The following is a 25,353-nucleotide window of genomic DNA, read 5'->3' on the forward strand; positions in this document are numbered from 1 at the left end:
TACTACTGTCAGGAAATCAGAACATGCAAAACATGCTTACATCTCGATGGTTAAAAAATAGAGGTACAAAAAGAGCGGCCTAGTATCACCCAGCTCTGGCTGAAGTTTCGAATCCAAAACATGGGAGTTTGCAGTAAAGAGAATTGATCACTTCCTGCTCCCCAAGGAACATTCTTGGGGTGATGCCTTTCTACATTCCGAGGGCCCCTGAATCACTACTTGGATTTAAACGAAGAAATCGTTTTCTTGGAGTGATTTTGCTTCCTTTGCTCTTGCAGATACATGGCCCCCGAAGTGCTCGATGAAACCATTAACATGAAGCACTTCGACTCCTTCAAATGTGCTGATATTTATGCCCTCGGGCTTGTGTATTGGGAGATTGCTCGGAGATGCAATTCTGGAGGTACCTTTCTTTTTTGCCTTCTCTTGCTCCCCCGTCCCAGTCCAGCTTGCTGGATCCGCTGAGGGAGCTCACCTGAGGGAGCTGGTGTTTCTGTGCCTCCTTTCTCTTTACAACCTATTGGGTGTCTAGTGCCAGAGCCCATCACACCTCGGGTCCTCATCAAAGATGAGGGAATCTTGAGGTGATTGTACTAAAAGTGTGTCGACTCTGTTGCATAGTGCTTTTTACCAAATTGTATTTATTTTTTAAATTATTTTTATTTATTTGAGAGAGAGAGTGTGAGTGTGCTGATGGTTCAGGGGTTGGCAGAGGGAGAGAGAGAGACTCTCAAACAGGCTCCACGCACAGCCTGGAACATCCCAGGACCCCGAGATCATGACCTAAACCGAGATCAAGAGTTGAATGAATGCTTAACCGACCATGCCATCCAGGTGCCCCTGTAGAATAGTGTTTTACATTGTGGTAACCATTCTGGAGGCTTATTTGGCTTGGTTTTTTGTTTGTTTTTTTTTTTTTTTTTTTTTTTTTTTTAAACACATTGTCCTTGTCCTCAGAGTTTGGGAAAGCCCCGGGCAGGAATAGCCCAGGACTAATGCAGGGCCTCCCTTTCCATGAGAGGCAGGGAGTATGTTCTGACACCAGCTCTCACATAGTACTGATCAGATAATGGTGGTAATTTCTGAATTTGGAACAGAAAGTTTATTAACATACAGGATTTTCTCAAAATGAGTTAGGTTTTTTATTCTGTAATTGTTGCTTACACCTTTGGCATTTGCACTGCTCCCCCATACCAGAATCCAGTAAAAGGTAGTATCAGATCTAGCAGGAAACATTTTTTATCATTAGCTTAGTACATCAGTATTATACAGTGACTTCTAACTTTTCTGCCATGTGAACAAATTCAGGAACCACCAGAATCTTTCCTTCAGCCATTTGTCTCTGATGTAAAAGATTCCAGGTCAATGGAAATGAAATAAATAAAAATTAAGTGAACTTAAAAGAACTGTTAAGTCTTCCAGTGGAATGCTCTTCTGTTTTACTCACCTTTTCCATCTCTCATGTGTTTGGGAAGATTCACATTATGGAGCAGGCACCCAGGGATTATTCATGGAATTGCACATACAACATATTTAAAAATTTATTTTTAAAGCAAATTATACCCCCCAGCCCCCAACATGGGGCTTGAACTCATGATCCTGACATTAAGAGTCCTGTGCTTGGGACGCCTGGGTGGCTTAGTTGGTTGAGTGGCTGCTTTTGGCTTGGGTCATCATGCCCGCGTCCTGGGATGAGGCCCGCGTCGGGGTCCTTACTCGGTAGGGAGCCTGCTTCTCCTTCTGCCTCAGCCTGCCATTCCGCCTGCCTGTGCTTGCTCACTCTCTCTGACAAAAAAAATTATTACTATTATTTTTTAAAGAGTCGTGTGCTCTACTGACTAAGCCAGCCAGGCACCCCTGAAATATGGATCATTATATACAGATAAGACAGATTTAAGAAAAATCTGGTCACACAGGTCTTAAACTGTGAATAAGTTAATTTTTTCCCCAGAAGTTGGGGCTGAGTATTCTAGTAATAATGATACTTACTACTCACTGTGTATGAACTCACTGAATCTGTCCTGCAGAACCTAAGAGCTGTGTACTATTATTTTCATAATTTTACAGATGAGAATGAGTCACAGCAAAATTAGGTAATTTGTCCAAAGTCACACTAATCAGCTAGGATTCAAACACTGGCAGACTGAGAGGCCAGAGTATAGTTTCTCAGCTACCCCTTAGATAATTACCAAGTCAGACTCTGTTTATAGATTTGCCCCACTAGCTCAGAACAGTAGAATTTTTCCTGGAAAAAGGCAGGGAAAGTTACCTTGGAATTTTTAAATTAGCTTTTTATTACGGAAAGTATTTCAGTTTGTAGCTCTAAAAGATAAGAACTTAAAAACATGACACTGTTATCATACTTTAAAAGTGAATAGTATTATCATTTAACCAGTCCAGGTTGAGATTTCCCCAGGCGTCTCCAGATTTTTTAAACAGTTTGTTCAAATTAGGGTTCAAATAATGTCCATCAGCTGCAGTTGGCTGACACACATCTTAAGTCTCTTATAATGTACAGGTCCCCCCTCTGCTTTTTTTTCCTTTGCAGTTTATTCCATTGCAGAATCTAGGTCATTTGCCTTGTAGTTTTCCTATCTAGATTTTGCCAGTTACCTTTTCCTGGCCTTCACATGTTCTCTATTCCTGTGGATTTCCTGTGATAGTTACATCTAATGATGAGAATTACACACACACACAGTATTTTCCCCCAAAGTTGTTCTGTTACCAGGCACATAATGCTGGTTCTGTCTTCTTTGTGATGTTAATAGCCATCAGTGATCATTGTCCAAATCCACATTCATTAGAGGTTGAAAAATGCCAATATTCTGATATTGTCAATCCTGAAATATTAGCTAGATTTTTTATTTAATTTCTTAAAACTTAAACAATAATTTTTTCTTAAGTAAACTCTACTCCACACATGAGGCTCAAACTCATAACTCTTGAGTCGCATACCCTCCTGACTAAGCCAGCCAGGCACCCCTGGATTTCTTCTTCTTCTTCTTTTTTTTTTTTTAAAGATTTTATTTATTTATTTGACAGGGATCACAAGTAGGCAGAGAGGCAGGCAGAGAGAGAGGAAGGGAAGCAGGCTCCTTGCTGAACAAAGAGCCCGATGTGGGACTCGATTCCAGGACCCTGAGATCATGACCTAAGCCGAATAACCTCCGTCCCCCTTTTTTTTTTTTTTTAAATATTGTGAACTGGTGGATTAAAATCCATTGATGTGATTAATTTGTCCTACTTTTGCTTAAATGTTCTCATCTTTGGCCACAGGGGAGCTTTCCAAGTTTGTGCCTTTTGACATGACTTTTGACATGTCTTTGATAGTTCGCTAGTTTTCGTATGGAAAAGATAATCCTGGCTAATCTCGTGTATCTCTTATCCCCTTCCTGGAACCCACCCACCTCTCCAGGGAGCCCTGGCTCCTCTTAGCGGGAAGTGATATTTATAGATCACAGTGTAAGTGTTGTTGTAGATTTTAGAGTACTGGCCTCCTTCTGTTGATAACTCAGGTGGATATTTTTCTTTTCTCCCAGGAGTCCATGAAGAATATCAGCTGCCGTATTATGACTTAGTGCCCTCTGACCCTTCCATTGAGGAAATGCGAAAGGTCGTATGTGACCAGAAGCTCCGTCCCAACATCCCCAACTGGTGGCAGAGTTATGAGGTAGGAAGCTTCCCTGCCTCCTGTGGATTTTCCATCTGCCTGATTTTTCTACTTTAGAAAAAGGGTTTCCTAATTAAAAAAAAAAAAAAGGTAAAAGTGTTTCCCAACAAGGAGGCTGTGCCCAGAGGTAACCTCTGAGTGTGTCAGTTATGCACAACCATGTGCTGTCTTTTTTTTTTTAAAGATTTTATTTATTTGACAGACAGATTACAAGTAGACAGAGAGGCAGGCAGAGAGAGAGGAAGGGAAGCAGGCTCCCTGCCAAGCAGAGAGCCCGACATGGGGCTCGATCCCAGGACCCTGTGATCATGACCTGAGCTGAAGGCAGAGGCTTTAACCCACTGAGCCACCCAGGTGCCCAACCATGTGCTGTCTTATACTAAGTCCTGAGGGGCCATGGCGCCTTGTCCTGGTCACTGTGGGTTCCCTTGCAGATCAACAGCCTAGAAGAAGAAAAATCTATGTCTTGGGGACCAAGCCAAGTGAGGTTGTCAACAAGAGACAGAAATAAAAACTGAGCGGGGAGCGTTAGACCTAACTAGAAAAATGGCTCTGGAACCACAGGAGTGAGCTGAGCTCTGTGGAAGAGCCTAGAAGAGGCATCCAGGGAAGAAGCTTAGCCTGGATGTAGAAGAACAGCAGGACAGGACTTAGGGAGAAGGCCTGTCTGTGAGGGAGGCGGCTTTTCTAAAAACTCAGGAGGGGAGGAGGGTGTGTAGGGTTGGAGTTTGGGCGAGGTGGCATCTGAAGTGGGGCGGGGACAGCATTTGGGGGGGAATTGAAATGAGAGCAAATTTATAATGCAGGTTCCTAATAAACATGGCATTTTGGGGTCTTAGAGTCTTCCCAGGAGCAGGGTTTGCGGAACCAAGTGCACGTGGGCCTCCTTGGCCCTCATGGCGCTGCTTTTAGGCATTCAAACCACTAGGGGGCATTGGTGCATTTAAGAACAAAATCATTCAGTTTACATTTGACGTGATGTCTTCCTGTTGCATAATAGAGCAGCATTTTCCAAAATGTTCCTTGGAGCCCTCAGGTCAGGGTTTCCGAGGATGAGGGTGAGGTTAAAAGAGCTGGTCTTTAACTGCCCCTGTTCCACACACCCTTCAATCAGTCTTTGAAATTTTGAAAACCACTGGCCTAGGGTAGCCACTGGGGACTTCTGTGGCCCCCAGAAACCAGAGCTTTCTGCCTCTGACAGAATTGCCTTCAGGGGCTCCGTTGCTGCTGCTCCTCACCCCCAGTCTGTGCCTGTGAACCGGCAGACGTGCGTGTGCCCAGAGGTGCCCCTGTTGTGCCGGGCTCACGTGCTGCTTTAGAAAACCAGTTAGGACAAAATCATGCAGAGGGAGTCTCCAGCCCGACAGAAGTGATTTTTGGAGCCCTGGCTACTTCTGGGACCCCCATTCAGAGCACCCCGGTGATGGCTGGCCGAGGGCACTTGCAGGGCACATCGCCCCTCTTCAGGCACAGCATTCTCCTGGCCCCCGAGGAACAAGGGGAGGGAAGCTTGCCCCAGAGGTCCCAGGGCTCAGGAAGGTGGTCGGGAAGGCCTCCCCGGGGCAGGGGTGAGAGTCCGCCTGACGCCGTCTGGGTCTCCCTGTGCAGGCTCTACGGGTGATGGGGAAGATGATGCGGGAGTGCTGGTACGCCAATGGCGCGGCCCGCCTGACCGCTCTGCGCATTAAGAAGACCCTCTCACAGCTCAGCGTGCAGGAAGATGTGAAGATCTAAGCCTCTCCCTCCCCTGCACGCAGCCCTGGGCAGCGGGAACTACACGCAGAGCTGCCACGTTGAGCGTACAATGGAGGCCTACCTCTCGTTTCTGCCCAGCCCTCTGTGGCCAGGAGTCCTGGCCCGAAAGAGGGACCGAGCCCGGGAGACTCCCTCACTCCCATGTTGGGTTTGAGACACAGACACCTTTTATATTTACCTCCTAATGGCATGGAGACTGAGAGCAAAGGGTGTGGAGAACTTGATGCCACAACTTGAGCTGGCTGTGGTGGGAAGTCCGCAACCCTGGTGCGCTGGCGGGCGGCCTGGACCGCCTGGACGAAGCCAAGTGTCGCCAGGGCACCAGTGCCGTGCAGCACTGAGGGTTTTCCTCCAGGGACCAACCCCAGCACTCCGAGGTGGCCCAGAGGCACCAAGAGGACAGCGCCCTCTCACAGGCAGCTCTGGGCCCCAGGCTCCCCTCCTCCCTCCTGAGGACATCTGGAGGGCCCCCCAGTGGAGACGGGATCTGCCGCCTGTCTGTCCAGCCATGTGTGTGTGCATGTGCCGAGGTGCGTCCCCTGTTGTGCCTGGTCCGTGCCACGCCCTTACACATATGTGTGTGTGTATGTGTGTGTCTGTAGGTGCGCACTTACCTGCTTGAGCTTTCTGTGCATGTGCAGGTCGGGGGTGTGGTTGTCATGCCGTCTCTGCGTGCTGGTGCCTCTGTTCGGTAGTGAGCAGTGTCTGGTTTCCCTGGTGCCCTTCCCAGAGGTCTTACTCCCAGCCCCTCCCCGCCCCAGGAACCCCATGCCGTGGTGGGGCTCCCTGCCCAGCAGGCTGCCCCACCCACCCCATGTCAACACCTCCACTTCAGACTGTGGAACCAAAGCTGGCCCAGTTGTCCATGTCAGGCGAGGCTTTTGGGTCCAAATGTGAGGCGTGGGGGTGGGCGGGGAAAGAATCTTGGCGGAAGTGTCAGGCGGTGCAGTTAGTGGCAGCCGTGGGAAATGAGCCAGCCCAAGGGCATGGTCCTCAGCAGCAGCAGGAAGGGCCAAGGGATTTGAAGCCCAGATCCTGGGACTCAGATTGGAATGTCACATCTGTCTTTCATATCCCAGATTCTGGAAACAGCAGTGTATATTTTTGGTGGTGATGGGTTTAGGGTGGGGAAGGGAGAGGGGGGCAAGGAGTGGGGAGGGAGTCCGGGGTGGGAGGGAGGCATCTGCATGGGTCTTTTACTGGATTATCTGATTACGGTGGAGGGAAGATGTGAGACTTGCACCCACTTCAGGGGCCCTGTGAAAGGGAACAGCCCGAGCCAAATCTGTTCTTTTAACCTGAGTATAGTATTTAATGACGTCTAGAAGCACGATGTGGGTGGTGATTTGCTCAACATATCTTAGGTATATAATAACTTTGAAGCCATAACTTTTAAACTGGAGTGATTTGGGTTGTTTGTTTCTTTTTTCCTTCCTCCTTTCTCTCTCCTCTCTTTCTTTCTTTTACTTTCTTAATTTTATTGGAAGGGTCTGAATTTTAACTTTTTTTAATATTATTAATTGTTTATAAAAGGAAAACCATCTCTATGTGATGATTACCTCTCAATCTCTTTGTTTTTAAAGAAATTCCTACGAAACAATCACAAAAAAAAAAAAAATCTTCAATGAAACGCACACAGCTCAATCACACTGGAAATGTTTGTCCTTGCACCTGAGCCTGTTCCCACTGAGCAGCAAGAGTTCCTCCCTCTTTGCCCTGGAGGTCAGTCTGTCTTGCACTGTGCCCCCCTCCCCAGCCCCCAGTTCTGTGAGGGGTTTCTGCATCAGGCCTTAGCCTTCTGTGCATTGTTCAGCTGGTTACACCTTTTCCTCCAGCATTTATTCACCAGATGTTTGCCAAGTGCCTGTGCTGGGCACTTGGAATACTATACATGAGCAAGACAGGCGTGGGCCCCCTCTTGGAGCACTGAAGAAGGGGCTGACCCCAGTTAGTGGGTGCCTGGTTCAAGAGCAGATGTTTGTATAGTTGGTTCTGAGAGTCTTTTGAACCTGGAATGATTGCTCGCAGAGAAGATCACTGAGGAGCAGGGTGCCGCCCCACCCCAAAGAGCCCGGTGGTGGGCAATGAGACCCTAAATCACTGCATTCATTCTAAGCCCCCCCTCCTGCCCCCAGGGGAGGCACATGATGTATGCAGCCTGAGAGCGGGGCCCTCCTCCAGCCCAGTGATTCTGCCAAAGCTTGTGGAGGAGGGGCGCGCCTCTTCCTGCTTACATGGGTCTCCCAAATGCTCCTGGTCTTCCTATTTATTTTCCCCATGTGTTGCTTCTTTCCTTGCATTAAAGGAGATCTTTGCCTCACCCTTTGGGCCAATTTACTGGCTACTGACTGATTTCCCTTGAATACCAATTGTGTCATTAGGGGGACCTTCTTTCCCCACTCCTGTTGATCCCTATGCCCCCCCCCCATCCCCTGCCTGTCTGCCCTACAGCAGAACCTGGCAGGGTAGAGGCGGTGATGGAACTTAGACTCCCGTGCCCCAGTCACAACCAGCCTCTGGGATCTGCCAACACTCCTCAACCCAGGGCCTCCCAAGCCACTGGCCTGTTCCCCGGGAGGCCCTTCTGGCCTCACTGCACCTTGGGGAAGACTCAGCAGTCTTTGGGGAAGTTCCCACCCTCTTCCCCACTGCTCTTAACACCAGGAGTTAGGAGTTGGAGAGCTGGGGAGACACTGAGGCCTAAAGCCGTGGTTTTTGGCCCCTGGGGCTAACCCTGATCCATAGGGCTACCTGCACCTCTGGATTCTGGATTCACAGACCAAGTCCAAGCCCGTTCTCACGTCGCCATCAAGGCCCCCGAACGGCATTCTCGGTACTTCTGTTTGTTTTTGTACATTTTATTAGAAAGGACTGTAAAATAGCCACTTAGACACTTTACCTCTTCAGTATGCAAATGTAAATAAGTTGTAATATAGGAAATCTTTTGTTTTAATATAAGAATGAGCCTGTCCAATTTCTGCTGTACATTATTAAAGTTTTATTCACAGAGCTTTCCTGGTGCCCGCTGTCTTCTGTGTGTGTAGCTCGACTGCCCAGCTCTGGTCGGGGGCGAGGGCAGGGGGCAGACACTGCGAGGAGGTGGTGCTACCCTCCCACATGCACCAGTCACAGCCGGTCACGGTCACGGGGTCAGAAGAGGAGCTGGTCTGAACACAGCCCTCTTCCCTCTCTGACACACGGCGGGCAGCCTGGCCTAGCCTGGACGAGGGAGGGGGAGCAAACCACTCATCTTTTCTCAGTCTTCGTCTGTAGCTGCTTTTGCCTTTCAGCCTATTCATCTGTACAAAAGAGGGTCTTGATCCCAGTGCGTCACCAACCACGTAGCCTTGAAGGCAGCCGAAGAGCTCTGCTGGGTTTGTGCTTTCCTTCTTGTCAATTAGAGAATAAATGTGAATTGGGGGCACGTAGGTGACCTAGAGATGGGAATCTTCAGTGGCTGCTTGGCTTTTTAGCATGTGGGTGGCGGTGAATGCCTTTCTTTAGGCCACGGGAACCCAAGATATCAAGTCCTCGGGGTCATGGAAGCTCAAGTGTAGCTGGGACCCTAGAGGTCGCCTGGTGCACTGGTGTCAGGCACTGGGCTCCCCTGCAGCCCCCTGCCACTTACTGGGAGGCCCACGCCTTTCTCTGTAGGCCATCTGCTCAGTAGCAAGCCCCTCGTCATGGGGAGCCAGGCAGCCTCCGGGTGTCTTCTCCAAGGGCGGGCGAGAGCAGTTACTCTCTCGTCCTGGGAGGTCCCTTCCATTACTATCAGTTAGTGTTGTTGATTAACGTTGACAGTCAGTGCTAAGCAGTGCCCCAAAATTTGCTTTACATATATTCACTGCCCTTATCCTCAGAGAGCGTGCAAGGTGGGCATTACTCTCCTCCCTTTGTGGATTAGGAACCAAAGGCTAGAGAAGTCAGTAAGCTGTCCATGGAGCTCATGGAGAGGAAAAGACGTTGGACCTGGGATGTCTGACCACAGACTGTGGCTTCTTGGCCTGTGTGCTGTCCTGCCCACATGGTTCCATGTTCTTCTGCCCTGCCAGCTGCGCTCCACTGAATGTCACAAAAGCCTGGGGCCAGCAAGGGCATGTAGCATCCCATTCGGGCACTAGCTGAAGTGCAGACTGGGACACAAATGACACTGCCTGACTCCTGTGGGTCCCATCTAAGGATCCTGGGACTCCCGTCTCATGGGCTGAGTGAAGCCTGGCCACCTCCTTCATCCCATCCACAGGAAACTGCTTTTTTGAACTCAAGTGCAGGACCTGTAAAGTTGCCCTATTAAGTTTTACCAGAGGATGTGCTCATGGCTCCAACCTGTCAAGATTTAAAAATTCAGATTGTTGGGGCACCTAGCTGCTCAGTAGGGAGAGCATGTGACTCTTACCTCCGGGTTGAGTGCAAACCCCACATTGGGTGTAGAGACTACTTAAAAATAAAATCTAAAAAATAAAAATTCTGATTGTTATCCAGAGTTTTCCATTGTTCTCCCATCTGAGACTACTGGGCTGGAGAAAATCAAGTAACTGACCTCTAAAAATTGGCTTTAAGTTTGGCACATATCCCGGTAACCTGGATTAGCTGCTAATTAATTGTCCTTGTGCCCTCCCGGTAATTCATTTGCAGACAGAGATAACAGCACAAGTCCAAATATCTTTCTGAAGTGGCAAGGTATTGTTGTGACTGTTGGATTTCTTTGTTGAAAGAAAGGTGACATGGCTTGTGGGGAATCTCAACCCCGTCAAAAAGCCATCCTGTGAAGAATCCATCACCTGGCCAGGCATGGACAAAAAACCCACTAGGCTGTGGATTGCAGCTTCAACTTTACCATCCTGAAAGAATGGCAACCATGGGGTACCCCTTTGTGTGCTCTTGACAGTTACTAACAATGTTTTGCCTTTGTAAGGCCCATGACACAGGAGGCCTGAATTCTTTTGAATAGTGTATCATTTGGGTTTTTGTTTCACACATTGTCAATTTTTGTCCCCACCAGGTCCTGTCTTCTGATCTTTACAGGCTGGAGAACATGCTTGCGAAATACAACCAAAACAAAATTAAAAGTAAAGCAGTAGAGTTCAAGAGACACTCGGGAACATAGGAGGGGTGCATAAGGAAGGTGGCAGGAGGGGGAAATGGTGTACTATGGTTCTCCAGAGAAACCCAACCAATGAGATGGATGGATAGATGGATGGATGGTTGGGTGGATGGATATTTTAAGGATGTGACTCTCGACTGTGGGGACTGGCAGGTTTGAAATCAGGCCGACAGCTAGAGATCCAGAGAAGAACTGATGTTGCAGTCTTGGATCTGAAGGCATTCCGGATGCAGAATTCCTTCTCCCTCACGGACTGCAACTGGTTAAGGCCTTCAACTGATTAGATGAGGCCCATCCACATAAAGGAGGGTATTTTGCTTTATTCAAAATCTGATGATTTAAACGTTAATCACAACTAAAGCACACCCTCATGCAACGTCTAGACAGGTTCAGCCAAACAACTGACGCCACATTCCGGAAGTCGTTGAGCATCCCATGGTCAGACAGGATGGGATTTAAGGAATATAGCAGAGAGCCTTGGGTTCATCTAGAAATCCTCCTTGGGACTCACGGGGGGGGGGGGGCTAATAAGGTAGGAAGGTTTAAAGAACAATTGGATGGACTAGGCTTTCTTTAATTTGTTGAGCAACCTTAATGTGTTAATGCAGAGAGAATACAAAGACAGTCTATGGTCCTTGCTCTTCAAGGCAGAGAGATGGTTTGTACAGAAAGAACAATAAGGCAGAGTCTGGCAAGTCCCCTTATGGAACTATATGCAACGTGTCATGGAAGCACAGACGGGATGCCTAGGGAACCCCGTGCATCCCTGCCCTCCAGGGGCTCCCTGACTGGTGGACTGGACTAGTAGACAGACAACCATAATGTAGCAAGGGGCATGCTAGGAGAGTGGTTGATAGAGAATAACCCAGGAGCACAGGACAGACAGTAAGCAAGGGGTCAAGAGAGGTGACATCTCTGTTTTGTTGTAGGCCTCAGCCTGCTGACTGAGGAGAGGAGAGGGTTCTAGAGGTGTCACCATTCAAGAACCACAGATGTCCTCTGCTATGGCTGGCTAGCTCAAGGGGGCTGTCCCATGCTGAGATAAAAAAGACTTCATCCTGGGGGCCAACAGTGCCATCACTTGTGACAGCTACCTCAGACTCTGCCCATCAGTGGTTTGTTCCCTTGAGCCTGGGCTCGGTCTCCAGAAATGTTTCTCAGCAACATGCTTCTGTGGAGTTGCCCATAGGTTAAAACCTCTCTGAAGTTCCAGCTCCCTCACGGAGGGAATAGGGATGAGGTGATCCTGTTCATGTCAGGGAAGATCACCTCGCAGATGTCACGAGCGGCAACGGTCGCACGGGAACAGCTGGAGGAAAGGAAGAGACGAGAGGAAGAACACACAGGTTTGGGGCCTAACCAGAGGCAGAGAGGGAAAGAGGGGAGCTGATTCTGGAGTCAGGCGGGGAAAAGTCAGTTGGGAGTAGGTGGGGGAAACTTGGGTGCTCCACCCCCCTCCCCCCGGGGAAAGGGAACCGGGGATGAGCTCCCCAGCAGCTGTCCGCGCCCAGAGGGAGGAAGGCTGTGGTGTCCGAGGCCTGGAGGACCGCCCTTTTCTGCCCTCACTATCTCCACATCCCGAAAGGAGCCAAGGTAAAGCAACAGGTTCCCTAAGTCCTAACAGCAGCGCGTGGATGCGGTGAGGAAAGCTGGGGAGCCAACCCTCCCTTCTTCCGTCAGTCTCCCCTGTTCAAGTCGGAGACACCTTGCCATCCCCATCCAAGAGGCAAGGTGGTCCCAGGCCTCTGGCCAAACTAGACCCAGAGGCCACCCCGATCTAGAACAAATAAGCTGCTGTATCTGCCTTGCCCTTACTCCCAGACCCCCCAGAATTGGCTCTGTGGGCCGTGCTGGATCCTCCCCACTGCCAGGCTCCCCTGGGCCCCAGCACCACACTACCCAGTGGAAACTGTTGGGTCATGAGAGCCATTAAGAAGAACAGCCACTCCCTGCCCCGTCAGCTGCCCACCGGCTGTCTCTGCCTCCCTCGGTGTCCTGCAGGCAGGGGGCCCAGGCCCTCATTCCCACCCAGAGCACCAGCTGAGTCCAAGGCCCCCCTCTCCCCACCTCCTCGGTTCAGGAGCAGCGGCAGTACCCAGATAGAAGTCTCAGTGACCTATTACTCATCCTCCCTGTTCTGGAATCAAATGCCCAAGTTGACACTGCATTAGACTCCAGAGCAGCCTGAGCAGCTGGAGCTCTCATCCCCAAGTACCCTAACTTCCCGAGAGCTTGAGCCCGCCCGTGGGGACAAGATTCAGCTCTACCCGCTTCCTCCACCGGGCCCGTTGACTATTAGGTATCCCAGCAGGGACTTGTCCCAAAGAGAAGGGGTCTTCCTCGGGCCTTGGCCATGAGTGGAAGGAATCCCCACCACACACAGCAGGCCCTATCCTGAGAGCTAAGAACCAGGGCAGCTGGAGGGAAAGTAAGCAAAGCTGGGGAGCTCATTCTGAAACACAGACTGGCTCGGGGAGAAGATACAGATTGAGTGCACATGTCTGAGGTCCCAGAGCCTGGGGCATTTGCAAGGAGGCCTCCCTGAGGGCAATGTGCGGCATGCTCCCCCCTCCCCACCCCCCGCCATCCTCCTTGCCACCCCCGAGCTTTAAGAAGCTGCAGAAGATAGGATGGGGAGAACAGATGCTAGACAAGAGACTCAGGCTTAGGAGGAAGCCGTGGAGGAGTGGAGGGAGGGAGAATGCAAAGCTTCAGGGTCCCTGCGTGTCTGGCCTCTGGGGGTTGTAGCACAGAGGAGGCCCACCAGCTGTCTGCCACTGTTTGTTGAATCTCCCCAATGACGGCACAGCAGCCCTGGGGGAGAGCAAAAACAGAACCTCCGAACTGCGACTTCGGCGGGACTCCAGAACTCAGCGAACACCAAAGTGCAGCGTGGCATCTCGGTGGGACACAGACCCTCTTGCGCAGTAGAGGAGACGTGGACGATCCGGGAACCCTGCTAGGATTCAAGGAGGAGCCTGACACCGAACCAGACAGCCCTTCACTCCCGTTTGAAGATTTTCCAGCAAGAGACACATGGCCACCAGAGGGCATCACCACCCCGTAGTGCGGCGTCCTGGGCTCCCCTTTCCCTCCCTGGAGAAACTGCTGAGATGTGGAGCAGGAAGCAGGCGAGGATCTCTGAGCTCTCAGGGGAGCTGCTAGCAGTTGAATTAAACAGTCCCTGGAGTCAGGAGACCTTGGATCTTGTGGGTTCTAGTGCCTGTTCCGCCACCATCCTTCCTCCCTGGCCTCAGTTTACCTCCTTTCAATGAGTGCTTGGACCTCCTTGTATCATCACGGGGCCATGATACCCTTCCTTTCCAGCTCTCCAACTCCAGGATCTAAGCAAATCGTACAATGAGCCTCACATTGCATCTTCCGAGCCCTCCCTTACTCGGGGGTTTTCTGGAGCTCTGCCTATAGGAGGGGGAAACTTGTGTGAACTTCAGTTCTCTGGTGCTGTGCCCTCACTCGGAGGCAGAAAGGCAGACTGACCTGCAGATTGCCTCCACGTCAGCCTGAAGGAGGACTGTCTTAATAGGGCTCGAGACGCTGGTGCCGTGATACCTGAGGCGTCCACTTCGGCTTTTAGACAAGGTGGTGTCTGTGGGCTTGCCCTCTGTGATAGCTGGGGTGGTGGTCCTTCCCACAAGAGACTGTACAAGGTGCCCTTTTGCTGGTCCCTTTGGGGACAGCTGCAGGAGTGAAGAGAATAGAAACCAATGCCTATCGCCTCCCCATCCCCCACCCCACCCCCACCCGCACCACAGATGCCGTCTGTCGGGAGCAGGCAGCAGACGGTCCAGGGGTCCATCTGTGCTCATGCTTCACAATATAGTCCCATGTTTCCCCACCAACACCCCCTCGGCCCCTCAGCTGATGGCCACTTGGTGGTGCCAAGGGGGAGGTGGGAGGAGGGAGAGGAAGACACTAAGGGAGCTAGCTCTTGGCTCCCAGCAGTCCCCAACCCACCCTCTGTGCCCCCCCCCCCACCTCCGCCACCCAACAAGCATCCTGCCATCTGGACTTGTGCTAATTACTGAAGGGTGGCGAAGCACCCCTCCCACCCACACCTCCTTCAGGGACTGGGGCCCCAGGGGCCTGGGGCTGGAGCAGTGACATGAGTCGAGGAGACACAGAAGCACAGAGACTGAGACAGACCTGTGGACTGAGACAGACAGGAGACAGAAAGCCCTTCCTGGCCTCTTCAAGTAGATATGGCCACTTGGCTCTCCGTACCTCTCATGCTGGCCCTCAGAACTAGCACAGGAACGCGTACGTAACCAGACCTAGAGCCTCTGTAAGCTCAGTGCCCAGCCAGCACCTGGCCTGGAGCAGGGCTGGAAATGTAGGGTGAATGGGGAACTGAAGGAGACAGCATGACACGGGGTTAAAATCCCAGGTTCTGGAATCAGGCTCCCTGGATTGGAGTCTCAGTTCTGCCACTCAGGGGCCTAGAGCGAGTTATTCAACCTCTCTGGGCCTCAGTTTCCCCATCTGTGAGGTACCGATTACATAGGCTTATTAGGAAGACCAAGTGAGTTCACACATATATGTAACGCAGCGCACACACACAACAATGTGAACGGCCCAGGATTACTGCTCAATAAATGTCAGCTGTAAAGGCATAACACAGGTTTGGGAAGACTGGAGGAGAAAGGGACAGATGGGACCGTACCTCCCCAGCCTCTGTTTAGTGGCCCATGGTGGGATGTGGAGGCCCCCAGCTTGTGGTGCTGACGCCCTGTGGTGGCTAGCTGCTCTTTAGACGCCAAGACTGGCCTTCCACTTCCTCCTCTCACTTCTTATTTGGGCACCTCTGACGACAGCGACTTCAGCTGGGCCATCCCAGTCTCTCCCACTGCCTGGCAGCCACAGTAACACAGGCAGTGGGTGGGGTGGGGGGGCGGGAGAGTCTTGGGGGCTGGTCCCAAAGAGGGGGTCAGAGAACGGTGGAGCACCTGCCCCAGCCCTGAGCACCCACTCGGCTCAGGCACATTCCGCTCCCCATGAGTCAATGCATAGTTAAGATCTTTCTACTGAGAAAAGGGGTGCCTGAGCTCCAACATCAGGAGCTAGGGAAAGGCTTATCCAGGAGGGACCACTCCTGACTCTTTAAGGGACAGGCCAGAATTATGCCCACACCCACGGCTGCTGGGTTTCCACTGCTTCCCTTGCCCCTTGAGCAGGGAGGGAGCCTCTCTCACCTCTTCTTGGGCAGCTGTGCAAAGGGGATATCCTTGACCGTCACTCCCTAGGGGCTTCTGCACAGTCAGGGGTATCTCTAACCTCTTTTGGGATTTCATCCCACCCGTTGTACATACCCCTGCACAGCGCTGCTGCCACTCTCCCCTTGCCCAAAGTCTCCTGCAGCCCTCTGGATCTCCTAGAATCTTCCCCTGAGCCTCCAAACCTCCTTAAAACCACACACACACACACACACACACACACACACACACACACACACACGCGCGCCATGTATCCGGGAGACCCCCCCCCCACACACACACACAAACACGTCAGGTATCCGGGAGACCCCCGTCCGAGGACGTCCTGCTTCCCTCCTTCGTGGCTAGGCTTTCCCCAGTGAGTGTTCAGGTCCCTAGGCTTTCCCCAGCCTGGCGGGGCGGTGGACACCGTGGGCGGGGCTCCTGGGCAGCAGCCCCCCAGGGGGCGGGGCCTGCCGCTCTAGGGGCGAGGCCATCCGAGGCCGCTCCCCGCCCGCCCCCCAGCCCGCCCAGCTCGCTGATCCTATAAAGGGAAGCGACCCGGGGCCCGCCCGGCTGGCACCCTCTAGCCGCAAGCACCCCTGTCGCGCGCACGAGCACCGCCTCCGAGGGTCCCCGGTCGCCGGGCGCTGGAGCCATGACCCTCCGCCGACTCAGGAAGCTGCAGCAGAAAGAGGAGGCGGCGGCCGCTCCGGACCCCGCCGCGCGGGCTCCCGACTCGGAAGTCGCTCCCTCCACTCCGGCCCCGACCCCGGCCTCGGGCCCCCGTGCTGCAGCCGCCAGCTCTGGGGCCCCCGGAGACGACCTGTACGCGGCGCTGGAGGACTATCACCCGGCTGAGCTGTATCGCGCGCTCGCCGTGTCTGGGGGCACCCTGCCCCGCCGAAAGGTGCGTCCCCACCCCCCAACTCCAACGGCCCCCCAGCCCTTGGTACCCTCTGGTGTCTTTTCCTCGAGACCTGCTCAGCCCCGCAACATCCCGCATCTGTGCTCGTTAACCCCACGACATATTCCTCGGGGACCACCGCGTCCCCCACCTACTTCCCCAGCCCGCTCTTCCCCCCGACACGTTTTGAACCTGCTGTCGCTCGGTCAGGCTCCTCGGCCCTCTCCTCCAAAGGCTCAAGCCTCCCCCGCCTCCACGCCGCCCCCGATCTCGTCGGCTCCCCATTCCGCTCCCCACGCGCAGCCGTCGCGTCTCGCTCCTCTCCTTCCCGAGCACCCCCTTCTCCTGCTCTCTCCATCTGGCCTTCAGCACCCTTGTGCCCCACCTCCCGCGCCCGGGTGTCTCGAAGCCCCCTGGACCCTTCGCCTGGGCTTCTCCAGTTGGAGCGCGGAGGCCTAGGGCTACGGTCCCGCCGCTCGCCGGGACACGCTGAGGGTCTCAGAGCCCGTGGGGGAGAGGGAGGCGGGTGGACGGGAAAGTGCGTGCGGCACGGCGGACTCCCGAGAGCTCACCCTTCCGAGGGGACGCCCGGATTGCTGGGCTCCGGGCCTGCGCCGTGCCCCGCGACGAAGGTGCTGGGCGCGAGGGCATGGCTCCCGGGACTTTGCCGGGACCGGACGCGGTGGGAGGGGTCGCAGGGCGCCCGCGGGGCAGGAAGGATGCGAGCCGCGCCCGCCCTCGGAGTCGCCCCCTCTGCGGGGCTCTTCCTCTGGCCTGTGAACCTGAACGCTCAGAAGTCAGGACACAGACCCAGGTTGCGGGGGGGGGGGGGGGGGGGGTTGCTGTGGCCTTTCCCCGTTCAGCACGTACCCCCCCTTCCAGGCCCTTGGCTCCCCCCCCCATACAATGAACAGCTTGTTGAGAATTTGCATTTTATGAAAATCGGGTTGAAAGACAAAGGGGTCTCTCTCTATGCTGGCCAGTCCTTCCACCCTGGCCCATTTGGGAACTGCCCCCACCCCTGAGGCCAGTCTTTGGTTCTGGAAAAAGAGGGCTCACTTCTCTTCCTAGCCTTGGGGCAGCCTGGGGGGAGGGTTAACTAGGGAACGGACCAGGAAGGCCCTGGGCTGTTTAGGGCTTGTGGGACAGGGGTTGGTCTGGCACAGCCTCTTCCAAGGGCCAATAATTTTAGGGAAGGAGAGACTAGTTGCTCCAGGGTCCCAAGAAAGGAGGAATCTTCAGCTCTGACCCCCCCCCCCCAAAAAAAAAACCCTCCCAGTCTCTCTCCTAAGTATAGTGAGAGTTAAGGACAAGTTTGAGGTCTGGTTTTTGTTTGTTTTGTCCAAGAGTGCAACAAAATAATATGGCAACGTGGAGAAACCCAGGTGGAGCTGGGTGCAGCTGGCCACCTATGGCTGAAATCCACAGTTGGTTCCTGAAACGGCCTGTAGTTTGGGGGAGGAGGGGTGGCCCAACTGTCCCCTGACTTTTCATGTTCAGGCTGGAACTGCTGGCCCTCCAGACCTGGGTCTCTGACCCCAGCACCCCCAAGTCTCTGTTTGCGACTGAGAAAATAGGAGGAGATGCCCAACTGGTGGTGGGGGTGGGGGTGTCTCTGGAGTACCTTGATAAGCAAGCCCAGGGTCCCCTTGCCCTTCTTTGGGAACATCAGGAAAGAACCCCTATCTCACTTTCAGAGTCTGGAGGCTCTGAGTCCTGCAGACATGCATCCTGAGGGTAGAGACTATTCTATCTAGATTAATGAGTCCCCATTTTGCCCCCCTCGCCATCTGGGCTAGCACAGTGCTTAGAAGTCCATGCATCCGGAACCCAGTAGGACTGTTGTGTTCCCACAGTCTCAGTTATGGGGTAGAGCCTTAGGGAGAGCTCTGTGTGGTGATGCCGCAACGGCGCTTGGTGAATAGTTACACTGGCCCCAAAGCAGGTATGGAACTGGCACCAGACAGGCAGGCGACAGGAAGTGAGGTGCTGGGTCCAGGGCTGGAGCCCAGGGGAGGGACCTGCCAGAGTAGGACTGTCAGCATGGGCTCGAGGACAGTCCCCCTCACCTGCTCCTTCCTCTGTATCTGCCCACCCAGGGCTCAGGATTCCGCTGGAAGAATCTTGGCCAGAGTCCCGAACAGCAGCGGTGAGTCGCCAGCATCCCAGCCCCTGCTCTGGTCCTCATGGGTCAGGTGGGCTGGGGGTGGAGAGCAGCAGGACACAGCTCTCGGCCCAGTGGGAGTCATTCTCTCAGCAGGCTTCCCTCGCTAGGAGTGAGGGGCAGGTGGGGGCGTGGGCTGTGTTAAGGGGGTGGCAGAGAAAGGAGGTAGGGATTCTTAGTCATCAGGTGCTCCTCATGCCACCCCCAGTCCTGCCAGTTACCCCTCCCCAGGGAGATCCGGATCTGGGAGGTGGAGGAAGTGGAAGTCTTTGGGGTCTCCCCTGAGCTCCCCTGGTCCTAGCCCACCCTAGGGCCCAGACCCTAGCCTGGCTGCGTCCGGCTGTTTGAGTCCAGCGACCCCTGCCTCCAAAAGCTTAGTCCTCTGCTGCCCCCATCCTGGGGCCAGGGCTGAAGTAGGCGCTGACCTCAGGCCCTACATTGCTCAGTCCCATGCAGACTGGGGCCTGGCTGCTAAAAGGAATCAGCAGATGACAGCCCGCTAGCCAGATTGGCCTGTTGGGCCCCTGAGCTAAGAGTTGTTTTTCTAGTTCTAAAGGGTTGTAAAAATAACAACAAAGAACAATCTATGACAGGGGCCAAATGGAGCTCGCAAAGAAAGCCTAAAATATGTACTATCTGGCCCTTTGCAGAAAAAAGTTGGCCAACACTTGCAGAAACCCAGAGAGCACTGGGGTAACACACAACTTCAGTCACCCTATTCCTCGGCCCAACTCACAACACACACAGTGGGGGTAAAGGCCTTCTTTCCTGGTGGGGAGGAGCTCGAGTTAGGACTGGGAGTTGCTGGTCAGCATTTGGGGGCATCTGGATCAAGCTGGGAGCTGTGGGCCTGGGTCTCCATGGCCTTTCTGAGGCCAGAGACTTGAAGGAGCCTCTGGAGGCTGCTTTCACTCTGCCTCTGGCGGGGCGGGAAGGAAGGGGGTGGGGGTGGGCAGAGGAAACTCTGGGCTCCCCCAGCAGGCGAGGATCTGGAGCGGCTCCAGACCATTGTGTCCAGTGGGCAGGCCTTCAGTGCGGGAAGGGGCGGACTTGAGGTTCCCCTCCCCCCAGCCTCACATCTGGTGGGCTGGCCCGCGCAGCTGGGAGGAGCAGCTGTGGTCTGGGCTGAGCCTCGTGACTGGCCTCCGGGGTGGGGCCAGCCCTCTCCCCAAGGCTGCCGTGTGGAGAGGCTCAGGGCTGGGGCCCGAATTCAGGGCCTCAGCGAGTCAGTGAGTGGTACCCTAGGGCTTGCTAGAAAGCTGGAGGAGTAGCTCAAAAGCTTGGAGAGTCCATTCCCTTTGGGGGCCAGCTATTTCCAGTGCCTCCCTGCCCCGGAGGTTGGATTGATTGTCTGTGGCTCCATGAAGCTGATCTGGGCTGGGGATTGGGACGGGCATTCCAACAACCCGTGATGAGAGTGGGTTGTGGCTGGAGACCGATGAGTCCTGCCTGGGTGTTCTAGAATAGACCCCCAACATCAGTGGAAGGCCACGCTATGGGACCAGCAAGTTCCTTTTCATCATGACAGTCCTGAAATGGCCCCTGTGTCCCCTTGCAGGAAAGTGCTGACTTTGGAGAAGGAAGAGAACCAGACCTTTGGCTTTGAGATCCAGGTGGGAGAAGCTGGGTACCGAGGGAGTGAGGGATCGGGAGGCCAGGGATGGCTGGCCCCTGCCACAGCCCTGGCGGATTGTTCCCTTGTCTCTGACAGACATACGGCCTTCACCACCGGGAGGAGCAGCGTGTGGAGATGGTGACTTTTGTCTGTCGGGTTCATGAGTCCAGCCCTGCCCAGCTGGCTGGGCTCACACCAGGTGAGGCTTGAGCCCAGGACACAGGGCTTCAGGAAGGTGGGATGACCTTACTCCCAAGCAGAGGGGCTGAGAAATGTCTTCTGAGATCAGTCCCCTTCCTCCTCCTGTTTTGAGAAGGCCAAAAAGAATGGATAGAATCTAGGCTTTGGATCCAAGCAAAGATGCCATTTACTGTGTGATATCGAGCAGTCCCATCTGCAAAATGGGGGCAGTAACATGCCTGGGGTTTCCCCAGGCACAGAGCCAGGGCCTAGTTAATGGCAGATGTTTCTGCTGCTGTTTTCCTTCCTCCTGGCAATCTGGCCCTCCATCCCAGGGCAGGAGTTGGGAAAGGTGCAACGTTCCTTTAGATCTGCTTGGTATTGGAGATCAGGACCTATCCCACACCGACCTGGCCCGACTCTGGGGTACCTGTGTTCCTTCCTTTAACAAGGAAATGATATGATGCTTCCACTAGGGGACTCTTGGGATTGGCCAAATCTAGAGCCCCAGGACCCAGGGAGGGGATTGAGACCCTACGAACTCACTGCCCCTCTCCCCATTCTATTACCACTTTCTTCCCTGAGCCACACCTCCGTGCCCACTCACCAGCAGCCCCTGCTGGCCAACTGGTATACTTCAACTTTGCACAATACCTTCACATCCACTCTCCCTGCTGATCCCAGAAGTAGCCACAGTAGGGATCCACGCCCCCTTTTTTTACAGATGGGAAGTGGGCCCTCGGAGAGGATGGCTTCCCCTGCCTCAAGTCGGGAGGTTCTTAGGTGGCTGAGGCTCTCAGAAGCTGAGGCCTCTCATGCCAGGGTGCTGGTGTCAGGTCCCAGCTCTGTGCTCATCCTGACCCCTCCCTGTTTTGGCTGAGTCTCATGACCCCCTGTGGACTAGACAGAAGTAACCAGCTCCAGGGGCAGCCCAGGGTATCTGAGAGGGCTCAGCCTTTGGGGACATTTTCCTGAGGGTGGGGTGAAGGTGTGGGCGTATGAGGGCCTGACTCCTGCAGCGGGCGTGCTGGGCCAGGACGAGGTTTCCCCCACAACCATGAGGAGTGGCTGGAGGGAGCTCAGGAGCATTCTGTGAGGTTCTTACCCTGACCCTTTCCAGCTCGGGTGGGGGGCTAGAATTCTTAGGCCATACCTCAAGGAACAGATACTGATCCCCCTCTCTGCCTGGCAGGGGACACCATTGCCAGTGTCAATGGCCTGAATGTGGAAGGCATCCGGCATCGAGAGATCGTTGACATCATTAAGGCATCTGGAAACGTTCTCAGGTAGGTCCAGGTGCCACAATCCCTGAGAATCCCGGAGCTCAGCTTCTCTCAGTTTCCACACCCTGTGGGTTTACACAGCCTTTTGATTCCCCAACCCCCCCAGGCTGGAAACGCTGTATGGGACATCAATTCGGAAGGCAGAATTGGAGGCCCGACTGCAGTACCTAAAGGTAAGAGAGCCCGGATAATGGCCCCCTCGGCCCTCTCCTCCCCCAGTCCCTGCCCCTTCCAGCATCAGTCTTCCTAGGGGCCCATTTACCTGTGCAAACAAACCTGCTTTTAACCTTAAGATTTCTTCTGTGTACTGCCCGCCCCCTCAGTCTGTCTCCTCCCACCTCCTGCTTGTTTCTTGCTAGCTGCTGACAGGGAGCCGGGGGGTGTCTCTTGCAGCAAACCCTGTATGAGAAGTGGGGAGAATACAGGTCCCTGATGGTGCAGGAGCAGCGGCTGGTACACGGTGAGTGGAACTGGCCCCCACCCACACCCCCCTTCCCGCTGGCCCTCAGAACTAGAGTGTTCCTTCCCTCTCCCAGGTGGAGAGAGGTTACTACTCCGGGCACAGCGCGGCCCTGGGCTACTACACTGCACACACATTCTGAGTTCATTCTCATGATGGCCTTCAACAAAGCCTTGGTATCTCCATTTCACAGATGGGAGCAGCGAGGCTCACTGAGCCGGTTTCACATACCTTCGGCGCCCTTGCACCCTGGCCGGTCCTCCTAAGGACTTGAGTGGACAGTCCTGTTTTATAGAGGAGGGAAGTGGGGCTTAGGCCAGGGGACCACAAGGATGGTCGGGAGGAAGGAGCGAAGGTCCCCTCCCCGGGCGCTCTAACGGCCCGCCCTCTTGTCCTTTCTTCCTTGGCAGGCCTGGTGGTGAAGGACCCGAGCATCTACGACACGTTGGAGTCGGTGCGCTCCTGCCTGTACGGGGCGGGCCTGCTCCCGGGCTCGCTGCCCTTCGGGCCCCTGTTGGCCGCGCCCGGGGGTCCCCGCGGGGCCGCGCGACGGGCCGGGGGCGACGCGGACGACGCCGTCTACCACACGTGCTTCTTCGGGGGCGCCGAGCCGCCTGCGCCGCCGCCGCCGCCCCCCGCCCGCGCTCCCGGCCCAGGCCCCGCCGAGGCTCCGGCGTCCACACTCCGGGCCGCTCTGAGCCGCAGCGCCAGCGTGCGGTGCGCGGGCCCTGGGGGCGGCGGCGGCGGCGGCGGCGGGGCGCCGGGCGCGCTCTGGACTGAGGCCCGGGAGCAGGCCCTGTGCGGCCCCGGCCTGCGCAAAGCCAAGTACCGCAGCTTCCGCCGGCGGCTGCTCAAGTTTATCCCCGGACTCAACCGCTCCCTGGAGGAGGAGGAGAGCCAGCTGTAGGGGCGGGGTGGGTGGGGAAGGTATTTATTTATTTATTCGATCCAGCCAGTGCAGAAAGGGGGCGAGGGGAGGGGGGGTACCTGCCCTCCCCCAAGGGACCCCAGGAGCCCAGCGCAGCGGGAGAGGGTCCTTGCCAGCGCCAGCCGGTCTGCTGGTGCCTAGCTGTCTCTGTGGAACGCTGCTGAGCCCAGGGCTCCAGATTCCTTTTCAACTCATCCTCCCCTAAACCACAGTGGGAGGTGGGGCAGGGAGAACCAGGCAAGCTGGGGATGGGAGAGGTTTGGGGGCGTTCATCCTACATCAGGGTCAGTAGTGCCTTGTGGGGTGTCCAGGAAAACCCCTCTGGAGGGGAGGAACCCTGTCCCGCAAAGCCCTCTCCTCAGCTTTACTTGCTCCTCACCCTTGGCCTAGGGGAGAAATGGCCTCCCGGTCGGTCGTTCCCCTACCTTCCACACACATGCACAGTTCCAGTTAGCCAGTGGGTCCCTGAAGGGGCCTAAGGTGCTGGGCCCCCTCCTTCCCGGCCTCGACCCCTAAGGGCTTGGCCCCTCCTAGGGGCCTGTAACTAAGTTGGGTTCTGCCGGGCAGGGGTCCTGGGTTCTCTGCCCCTTGGGGGACAGGAGTGGGCATGTCCAGGTGGGATGGGGGCAGCCCAGACTGTTCCACCGTTTTGCATATTGTTGCTTCTGAACCACAAACTGTATAAAATTGACGGTTTTTTGCATCTGTTGTCAGCGTGGTGACTGCCTGGTGATGGGGGGTGGGGCAGGACGGGGCTCCAGAAAGCTCTGACTCTACCACACACCCCTCCCCCTAACACACACACACACACACACACACAAACACACACCCAAGGCTCCTCTCAAGGACTTAACTATCCCTGTGCTTGGAACCCTCTTGGCGCTGGACCTTGGTCTCCCACAGAGGAGGCCTCAGCCGCCAGCCCCCCAACCTGTGACAGGCCCAACTACTGACCATTCCATTGTTCTAGAATGCCTCACCGTACTCCTAAAATAAGATTCTGACTACCATGCTGGGTTGTCTGACACCCCCGCCTGCCTCAGTTTCTTGTCTCCTCACTTCCTTCTCTGGCCCCTTCACTATATCCGGAACGCTTCAGATCCCACCCGCTCAAGCCCTCTGCCTTCACTCTTCCCATAACTGACCTCCTCAGTCCTCAGCTCTGCTTCCCAAAGGACTCCCCACCCAGTCGAAAATACAGTCACACCTTCCCCTGTGGCAGAGCCCTGGCTTTTTCTGTCCTACCACTCACCACCCTCTATAGTTGTCTTGACTTCTGTGGAGTCTGGTGTTGGCCTGGCCTGGCTCCCTGTGACAATGCACACTCCTCACAGCAGCCCTCCGGGGATCTTTCCTGTCTTCTCTGCCACTTTCATTCTTGCCTGCTACTAGCTCACAGTTGGACCCCAATAACGACAGCATGTGCTCACAGCATCTCTGGGAGGTGGACCATTCTTTGAGGAGACCCAAGGCAAGTGACCCATCTAGGGTCACGAAGAAAGCAAGGAGCTAGGCCTGGGACGTGAGACTCCTGTGCCAGTGCTTGCTGGCAGTGACCAGCATACAAGGGCAGCTTTAAGGGGTCTGAGTGGCACCTTACCCAGCCAGGCCATCTCCTACCCTCTTAGTCCTGCATGGAACTGCACTTGCCTCCTGAATGGGCTCCCTGCTTCCTCTCTTGCCCCCAGCCCATCCCCTCACCTAGTAGTGTGGGCTTGATCTTTCCAAAAAGGAAATCTGACCATAACCCTCCTCACTTAAAACCCCTCACGGCATCCCCTGAATAAAATAAAATCCAGGGGCGTCTGGGTGGCTCAGTGGGTTAAAGCTTCTGCCTTCGGCTTGGGTCATGATCCCAGGGTCCTGGGATCGAGGCCCGCATTGGGCTCTCTGCTCAGCGGGGAGCCTGCTTCCTCCTCTCTCTCTGCCTGCCTCTCTGCCTACTTGTAGATCTCTGTCAAATAAATAAATAAAATCTTAAAAAAAAAAATAAAAGAATAAAATCCAAACTGTTGCCTACGGCTTATCCATAACATCTTGTCCTCCTGGGCAGACAAATGACAAAAAGACATCCCTT

At 54.5% G+C, this 25,353-nt stretch overlaps 2 protein-coding genes and 1 long non-coding RNA gene across 4 annotated transcripts in view; 2 read left to right on the forward strand and 1 right to left on the reverse strand.

The window, feature by feature from the left end:
- The window catches only part of ACVR1B (activin A receptor type 1B), a 36,222-nt gene extending 27,788 nt beyond the window's left edge, over positions 1–8,434 (forward strand). For both annotated transcript variants that reach the window (XM_082741398.1, XM_082741399.1), the window contains 3 exons: positions 279–403; positions 3,540–3,670; positions 5,279–8,434. In XM_082741398.1, the coding sequence (XP_082597524.1) occupies positions 279–403; positions 3,540–3,670; positions 5,279–5,404 (382 nt within the window). In that variant the 3' untranslated portion in view covers positions 5,405–8,434. The remainder of the gene's footprint in view (positions 1–278; positions 404–3,539; positions 3,671–5,278) is intronic.
- Positions 8,152–18,739, reverse strand: LOC309869792. The gene is made up of 4 exons (XR_014314346.1): positions 17,219–18,739; positions 14,028–14,227; positions 13,792–13,921; positions 8,152–11,838 (listed from the first exon to the last, which is right to left on the reverse strand). It is a non-coding gene; the product is annotated as an uncharacterized lncRNA (long non-coding RNA).
- On the forward strand, positions 16,290–23,979 carry TAMALIN (trafficking regulator and scaffold protein tamalin). Its single transcript, XM_082741411.1, has 8 exons — positions 16,290–16,649; positions 18,746–18,795; positions 20,369–20,423; positions 20,522–20,624; positions 21,798–21,891; positions 21,995–22,061; positions 22,282–22,348; positions 22,759–23,979. Exons 1-8 carry the CDS (start codon positions 16,398–16,400, stop codon positions 23,253–23,255), a joined length of 1,185 nt encoding a protein of 394 aa, XP_082597537.1. The 5' UTR covers positions 16,290–16,397; the 3' UTR covers positions 23,256–23,979.
- The last annotated feature ends 1,374 nt before the right edge of the window (positions 23,980–25,353 follow it).

Source organism: Mustela nivalis (assembly GCF_964662115.1).
Source record: "Mustela nivalis genome assembly, chromosome: 7".
Taxonomy (NCBI): domain Eukaryota; kingdom Metazoa; phylum Chordata; class Mammalia; order Carnivora; family Mustelidae; genus Mustela; species Mustela nivalis.